Source organism: Nanorana parkeri, unplaced genomic scaffold, assembly GCF_000935625.1.
Source record: "Nanorana parkeri isolate BGI_ZX_2015 unplaced genomic scaffold, ASM93562v1 scaffold562, whole genome shotgun sequence".
In the NCBI taxonomy this organism is placed as follows: Eukaryota; Metazoa; Chordata; class Amphibia; order Anura; family Dicroglossidae; genus Nanorana; species Nanorana parkeri.
This window is the reverse complement of record NW_017306830.1, coordinates 717,641-726,575: the sequence shown is the minus strand read 5'-3', so window position 1 is coordinate 726,575 and position 8,935 is coordinate 717,641. Positions and strand designations below refer to the sequence as shown.

The 8,935-nt window shown below is 45.7% G+C and overlaps 1 protein-coding gene across 2 annotated transcripts in view; it reads right to left on the bottom strand.

Annotated features, from left to right (window-relative positions):
* Window positions 1–6,435, bottom strand: part of LRP4 (LDL receptor related protein 4) — a 76,461-nt gene extending 70,026 nt beyond the window's left edge. For both annotated transcript variants that reach the window (XM_018562149.1, XM_018562150.1), the window contains exon 1: window positions 6,376–6,435. In XM_018562149.1, the coding sequence (XP_018417651.1) occupies window positions 6,376–6,427 (52 nt within the window). In that variant the 5' untranslated portion in view covers window positions 6,428–6,435. The remainder of the gene's footprint in view (window positions 1–6,375) is intronic.
* Window positions 6,436–8,935: the final 2,500 nt, after the last annotated feature.

Genomic DNA, 8,935 nt, shown 5'->3' with positions numbered 1-8,935 from the left:
GTAGGCATTCTCAGCACTCCAGCTTTGGTGAAACTAGAAGTCCCATTAAGGTATTGCAAGGCTGACGGCCACAACTCCCAGAGGCTAAGGCACGAAGGGAATAATACGTTTCACCACAGCAGGAGTGCCAAGGTTGCCTGCCCGTGACTTAAGACAGTTGTCACCAGAACAAGTGTCCCCAATTAAAGATTTCCCCTAATCTGTGTATGTGACAACTCTAAAATTAATTTTCCCATCACTTTCTGTACTGGAGACACTGGTCACAAGGAGACACGGAGAAGGTGAATCTCCCCCATGGGGGCATGAACAGCAAAGTAGAGGGAAAATTAAAAAAATAAATAAAATAAAAAATGAAGAAGTTTAGGCTTTACATATACTACAGTTCTTCAAACACGCAAGAAGCACCAAAACCCAACTCAAGAAAGTCAATGATTAGCTTAGCCAGTCTTGGAGCTGCCCATTCTGCATCTCTGAGCCAATCAGGGTTTATTTTTGTCTTTTGTTTCTCATCAGTGTATGTGGATTCAACTTTACTGACCAATCACATGCTGGGGGCATGTTGATGACCATGTTGTAAAACTACAGTGGAGTAAAGTGAAGTCACTTTCTTTAAATGGAAACATGCTTGAATTCTACCAAACATCGTGAGCTGTTCATTAATCTACCCTACCCAGAGTTTGTGTTCATCACTGTGCTCTACCCCTCCGCTCTCTTATTTAATAGCCAATGCAGGTATGAAGACCTAGAACCTTGGTTGAAATCTCAGGCAGTGCGCAGAGCAAAAAGGAAAAAAAGCTGGAAAATTAGCCAGAATGAAAACGTCCATGCGGTCCTAACATTGGTGCCTTTAATAAATCAGCATAATGTGTCCCAATTATGTCCTTGGTGATGTGGGAGGTGCCACTTTTAATGGCACCAGTTCTACAGACTCTATAGCTGTCTGTTTCCACTGATCTGTGGTACAAGCTCAGGAATTTTCAAGGTTGCCAAAGGGCAGTCAATTCAATATACAGCCTGATTCCTGCGGGCCATTTCCTTATCAGTGTGAAGCTTTTGACCCGACAACAAGAAGTGTATTCTACACCTACTTACAGCAAGGCCTTCACTAAACAATCCACAATTTGTCAAATTAAAGTGGGCCGGTCACAAATACAATGGTAGCTATTTTGCAAAGTGAATTAATTCCTAACCTGTTAAGTTCTGAGGACATAATGGCAAATGATGCCTGGTTCATTGTGAGACAGGTCCGCAAACCATGTTGGCACAGATAGTAGAAACCTAAAAAAAATAAAAAATAAAAAAGAATGATGGCAGAAGACCAAGTGGTCCACCGAGTCTATATAGTCCTTAAGGGGACTCTCCAAAATAGCAAGAGTGGAAAATTATAGGATTTGTTTCAAGAAGGGGATCTATATTTGGAAACAGCTGCTTGACTTCTCCACTTAGATGATGTCCAAGGGGCTTTCTTGACATTAACTGCTATGATAAAGGACACATACTTTCCCTATGTTGTCCGTTCCACAGCATAGGGGCCCAAAGGACAAAGTGTTTTCAATTAGTTGGCTTTACGGCTGGAGTTGCTTTTTAAGTTCTCAGGCCCGCTGTCTGCCATTGGTTATCATCATCAGGTAGTTAAAGAAGCTGGACTGGTCTTCAGGTTCCCAGGTCATCTTGCCTCCTGCCCTCATGACATGGCAGGATGCAAGTTCATAAGCAAAAGGTTTCCAACTTCGCTAATCAAAAGGAATTCACAGCAAAGCATATGTTTGGCCTGCAGCACCATTGACAACACTATGGCACACCCCAGTCAATCATTGGAATACAGCAGGCAGTCATATTATTGGTTATCAGAATACTGGGACTGCAGCCACCTCCTACTCTTTAACTTACTCTTGGCTGCATTGGCCAGGAGGGGTGACAAGTTGATTTTGGTTCTAAGGAACAATGTCCAAGAGCCAAACCACAAAACAGATAAATGTAAGGTTCTACCATCCTTATCCACCGCAAGAACAGTTCATGGCATACAGTCCCTATTCTTTATAGTGGATATTGCACAGACATACTGGTCTATTCACTGAAGGGTTTGGAGAAGGCAGGAGAAGTGAACAATCTAGGACAATATAGCCGATTTGGAACAATTCTCCAATTCAGCTTACTTCCCAGTTCAGCTATGTTGTCCTAGATTGTTCACTTCTCGTCTGCCTTCTCCTAACTCTTCACCCTTTTATGAATAGTCCTGGTAGTCTTACCCAGGACATATTATGAAAAGGTCACACAGTCCTCATCAATGACAGCTTATAGCATTCAGTCCTTATTCTTTAGCCCTGGTTCACACCTAGGCGTATTGCAAATGCGCGGTTGTCGCGCGGGTTTACCGGACAGGTCAGGTTCAAGGCATACAGTCCTTATTCTTTCTAGTGGATAACACATGAACATAGTTCTAACATAGCCAAGACAGTTCATGGCATAGAGTCCCTATTCTTTCTAGGAGATCGTGCACAGACGTGGTCTTTAACCAGAAGAGATCATGCAAGGTCATACAGTCCTCATCCACAGCAGGGATAGTTCATTGCATACAGTCCTTTCCATCCAGCGGCTAGAGCATGAAAATAGAGTGCTAACCACAACAGATAATACAAGGTCATGCAGTCCTTAAACACTGCAAGGACAGTTCATGGCATACAGTTCCTATTCTTTATAGGGGATAGTGCACCAACGTAGTCTTTAGTGCAATCTGAATGTTATCATTAGAAATTGCAGTATCAGAAAACTAAAGAAAACAGTCATACACGTTGGTAGTAACCATAGAAAAGTAACAATAAGAAGGGGGTAGGGAGCAGGATACCAACGTAGTCTTTAACCATAACACAATGTAAGGTCATACAGTCTTCATCCACAGCAAAGACAGTTCATGGCGCACAGTACCGATTATTTCTAGTGGATAGAGCACCCATGTAGTCTTTAACCATAACAAATAATTTAAGGTCATGCAGACCTCATTCACAGCAAGGATAGTTCATGGCACACAGTCCTTCCCAAGCTTACACCAGAGAATCTTTGTAGTGGACAGAGCATGGACATAAAGTCCTAACCACATCAGATAATGTAAGGTCCTATAGAAGATATACAGTCTTTCCCATGCTTACATCAGAGAATCTTCCTAGTGGACAGAGCATGGACGTAGAGTCCTAACCACATCAAATAATGCAAGGTCCTATAGATGATATACAGTCCTTCCCATGCTTACATAAGAGAATCTTCCTAGTGGACAGAGCGTTGGACGTAGAGTCCTAACCACATGAGATAATGTAACGTCATATAGATCTCAGTCTCATTGAATGCTGCAAGGTTTACTGCCTGTATGCAGGCGGATGCAACAGAGACACACGGTCATTTCATAACGCTAATAAAGAACACCTAACGCACAATGCAACAAGAAACCTGCAACGCACAATGCTTATAACCTGAGCCGATGATCACATTATCACAGCACGGGAAAAAAAATGTCATCCGTCACAGCCAATTACATGGAGCCAAAAGCAATGATGCGCAGTAAGGCCTAAACTACATAGGTTTTCTTATCACTCAGCAGCTTGACATTAACCCCTTGATGACAAAATGTCACAACCTGTAGCTAATCTCCGGCTCCTGAGCGCTTGTGCAGTTAAGGCATTGGGTAGGGGGGCGGCTAGAAGAGGCTGGATCCTGGACCAACATGAGCATCACCTGCCATCAGGTGAGGACTGAGCCATGCAGAGCCCAAGGTGATCATCAGCTGAATCACGAGGTACAACACAGTGATGCTCGAGAAAGGTCATGCGCCACAAAGCCTGTCATTCTCCGTGGAACATCTGCCTGGCTACAGATACCTTAGATCTGCTTTCATCCCGCATGTTACCACATCTACGTTTGCATGTCAATGCACCTTCATTTATGCATTATGCAAAGTCAAGGAGAAACATTTATGATTCTTTGTATGCATTTACTATGCATTTCACTGGAGATTTAACATAAAAAGCAACAAGTCCTATTTCAAAAAAAGAACAGCGCTACACTGCAGAGTTGTGAACCAGCTACATAATTATTATGTGAAAGAGCCCCTTTATTATAACAAGCCTTGGATGAATGCTTTTTAATTACGAACATAAATCACAGGTGCAAAACCGCTTTTCACCTGTATGAGTTTATTGAATAGGTCAAAGATTTATATGGAAGGATCACAAACCAATCAGAATTCATTTTGTATTGGACATAGTAAAATCTGGACGCTGGATGTTCAGGGAACCTACGGACCACTCAATTCTTTTCAAGGGCTCTATAATATGACGACACTTCACATAGAATCATAAACAAGTGTACTACTACATATAGAATCTAATAATACAGAGTCCTGCCCCACTGAGAATAAGGATTACAGGATTAGGAAGATACATTTAAAGCATAGGCGACAATTATTCTCAATTTCCTGAGTTAATCCCACTTTTTGATATTTAGGTCTCAGAAGGTCCCCGCTTCCCTACTGGTACCAATCACACAAGGATAATCTGCAGAAAAACATGGCGAATTAAGGTGGCAATCCACGATAGACTCGGATGCTGGGGACAGTCTGAAGATTTGTCCCTGGAAATACCCCTTGAGCAGCTGCATATTGGGGTGTTTGAATTGGCGAAAATGCGTTATTAACCAGTTCAACAGACAGGACAGAACTAGGATCACAGTCGCCTCGGACTCAAAAGCTAAGCACCCTAAAAACAGTGGTGAAAATCGTCTCGAGACAATCAACACAGCCGCCAACACCCATTTACAGTGCTGCCATTTAACATAGGTGTTGCAAGGTCCTAAACCGCCTCTGCCCATCTTCCTCATGATAAAAATAATGTCTGTTCCCATCTCAGTGCTGCATTGAAAAACACAGCACGTCCATGTTTTGTTTTGTCCTGTGCTTTGAAAACAGAAGTCAATAGCAATGCATCAAAAACACATGACAAATGCATTTTGATGTATTGGCAGCAGGTAACCACAAGCCTTGGTCAATTGGATGTTAGCCCTATCCTAACTTCCAAATCGCATTGCAATTTGTTAAAGCTTCCCTATGATAAAAATGGTGTCTGTCATCATGATGTATTTTGAAAAATACGACGTCTTCATGTCTTCTGCATTTCAATGCGTTAAGAGTGCCATGGAAGTCAACAACAATGCATCAAAACCTGTTGCATGCCCTTTGATGAGTTGGCAACAGGTATCAACAATCCTCGACCTAACCACTGAACCATCACATTCTCAAATCATTCCTCCCCACACAGCTACCTCCTCCTATATCATTTCCCCCTCCTCTTTTAGATTGTAAGCCCTCAGGGGCAGGGCCCAACTTACCATCTTGTCTTGTATTGTAATGTCTTCCTTATGTTGTAAAGCGCTGCACAAACTGTTGGCGCTATATATAAATACTATGTAATAATAATAATCCTTGGTCAATGGTGTCAACTCCACTCCATATCCCAACTTTAAAAACAGTGCGCATTATCGGTGCGTGTTAGCAACACGTTTTTGAAGTTGAGATACGGAGTGGGAAGAGTTGACAACCATCGACCAAGGCTTGTTAATACCCGTTGTCAAGGCATCAACAGGCGCGCAACAGACATTTAGATGCCTTGACTTCTTTTGGACTCCCCAACACATCAAAATGCGGAAAAAGCCATAAATGTGCCAAATTTTTCAAAATACATGATTTTTAGTACGGGGAAGTTGGACACGTGCTTTAGCATACTGCAACATGCCTTTGAAGTTAGGATATAGCGTGGATATAGTTGACCGCCCTTGACCAAGGCTTGCCGGTACCTGTCATTGAAGTCGGGATTTGGAGTGTGTAGCGTTCACTGCCATCAACCAAGGGTTGTTGGTACCCATCTCTGAAGTCAGGATATGGAGTGGGTAGAGTTGACCACCGTCAACCAAGACTTGCTGATACCGGTCTTTGAGATTGGATATGGGAGGGGGTAGAGTATAAAGCCACTTTGTTGGTACCCGGTTTTGAAGTCACGATGATGCTAATGCGCATCAGAAAGCATAAGTTGACGCACGATAACCCACCTAACACTACAGAATTCCGCAACTCTGCGCGCGCACACAAAACATGGGCTCAAAATGTTTTCTAGGGAAGCAAAAGCCTCTGAAAAGTCCACAGCTCTCCACTGGGCTTTAAGACGGCCAACAAATGGTGATGTCGGAATTAAAGGGTAAGTCGTCGTACGGTTGGGTCGGTGCGGCAAACCAGGACTTCCAAGGACAATAAAAAAAAATAGCATGGGTCAATCCTGAGAGCCAGGGACAAGGAAGGCCAGTTGGCATGGATGTGTCATGGAGCATGGCACTCACCTGGCAGACACAGGAGGAGCAGTGCCAGATAGGAGCACTGCGGCATCCTCATCCCCCCGAGCTCGGCTCCTTAGCACCGGATCTCAGTGTCTTCTCATTGCGCGGATCCCCCGGTGCAGCGCTGAGAGTCCCGGTGCCATCCACATGCAGCAATCCCTATGAGGCTGCGGGCATTCGGCTGGTGGTGTGCAGCGCTTGCACAGTGCCCGTCCCCCGATCCTGGCACTGTGTAATCCCTACGAATGTCTCCTCTTCCCCTCCTCCTTCTCCTCGGCTAGGTCTGATTTACAGCCCGTCTGCTGACACCGCCGACTCTCCCCCTCCGCGCTCCACTTTATTCTGCGTCCTTCTCCCCTCTCTGCCTCCCAAGCCTGCCACAAGCGCATCAGACCTCACGGGCTTCCGGAGGGGGGTGATAACCCTGGACCGGGGAAGGGGAAGCCGGGCTCACCGCGGGAACCCCAAGGTTAATCAGCCCGAAATTAGATCCCCATCAAAGCCTGCATTGCAGTATGGAATCATATCATTATTTGTTTGTACAACATGACTCTGGACAGCAGATGTGCAAACACAAAGGAGAGCACATGGCGCAAGCGGTGCAAAAGAATGATCATTGTTTCACTTTTTAGAAATTCATTTTGCACAAAAAAAAAACTATTTCAGAAAGTTCGCTTCGATTTTCTGATGATGAATAGGGTCCAATCGATGGTCGGATTCGACCGTTAAAAAATGGGTAGAAAGTATTTCCCGGGCGAATTAAATTCTAACAGCGAATGTGGTTTTTTGATCAGGAAACTCAATTGATTCCCCCAAATGGAAACAAAATCTCGAAATACATTCAACAAGTGACTGGTGGAGTTATCGAATGTCCTAGTCATTTTTTTCATATGAATGTTGGTATGAAAGTCTTTTAGTGTATGACCGGTGTTCTGTTGAGGTGGCCAACTCGTCAAGATCTCCAACCCGTGACGTGACATCCGTAGTAGATTACGACGAGATGGCGCTAGTGCGCGTTTGCCAGCCGTCACAGTTTTTGCAATCCTCGTTGACTTCTCCACTTGCCCATGCGGCTTCGAAAATTGTCATTGAAGTTCTCCAACTCCCGTCTCGACGAGTTGGAGAATTCGATAGAACACCAGCTTTATACCGTTTACTTCCGTGCCACCGACCCACATGATATATTGTTACAATAAACAGGACTTTTAAAGTAGTATTAAACTCTCAAACTTGTATCAACAATGAATCCAGATCAAACAAACACACATTGCCCAGCAAAGGAATGCATTCAATGTTTCCCCAAGCTCTTACAGTGGCGTCACTTCCGGCCAGTCCGACATCAGACGAGCAGCATCGCTGATGGGGCCTCAGCTTGTCTCGAAGCCGCCGGAGCGGCAATGCTGGAGCCCTGCGCTGCTAGGGCCAGGCCTCCGCCTCCTCGCCCCTTCACCGTCGGCCGATAGTCATGTAAGGGACCCGGGTGGGCCCCCCAGGCTGCCCGGGCCCCTTACATGAGTATCGGCCGTACCCCCCCTGATGGCTGCCCTGGCCGCCACCCACCGCCTCCCACTGACAGCCAGCTGACAGCTCGATCATTGGCCCTGCATGCTACCGTTGTGGTCACCACTCTCCTCTTCTCTTCCCCCACTTCGACTAGTAAACTGTCCCTTGGAGTCCTCACATGTAAGGCAGATCTATGGAACCTTCATTAGATGTGATGAAGCTTGCCTAGCCCACCTGAGAGTCCACATAGCAACCTGAAAGCCTGCATAGCCACCTGAGACCCCACACAGCCACCTGAGAACCCACATAGACACTTGGGACCCAACACAGCCACCTGAGAGCCAGTATAGCCACCTGAGACCCCGTACAGCCACCTGAGAGCCCTATAGCCACCTGAGACCCCACACAGCCTCCAGAGAGCCCGCATAGACACCGGGGACCCCACACAGCCACCTGAGAGCCCACATAGACACCTGGGACCCCACACAGCCACCTGAGAGCCCTATAGCCACCTGAGAGCCCACACAGCCTCCAGAGAGCCCGCATAGACACCGGGGACCCTACATAGCCACATGAGAGCCCACATAGACACCTGGGACCCCACACAGCCACGTGAGAGCCTGTATAGCTGAGAGTCCTCATCGTCCACTGCAAGCCATACCCCAGCGCAGGCCCCCTCATCTTCAGTCATTGGTTGCTAGGACCGCTGGCATCCTAGGAACCAATGACGTCAAGTGTCCACCTCCTCTGCAGTCATTGGTTGCTAGGACCGCTAGCATCCTAGCAACCATTGATGTTAGGTGTCCACCTCCTCTGCAGTCACTATGTGCTAGGACCACTTGCAACCTAGCAACCATTGACTTTAAATGTGTTCCCTGCCCTCAGCATTCGGCCGTCCTCAACAGGGTTTTACTTTAGCTGCAGATAATCTTGTGACACCTTACAACAAACTCACAACCACCCGCTCATAAATCTAGTGTTCAGTGCATGCTCAAAAAAGCAGAGGAAATGTTAATTGTGAAATAACCTTTTGTGCAAAAGACTTTTGAAAGGTCTAGCG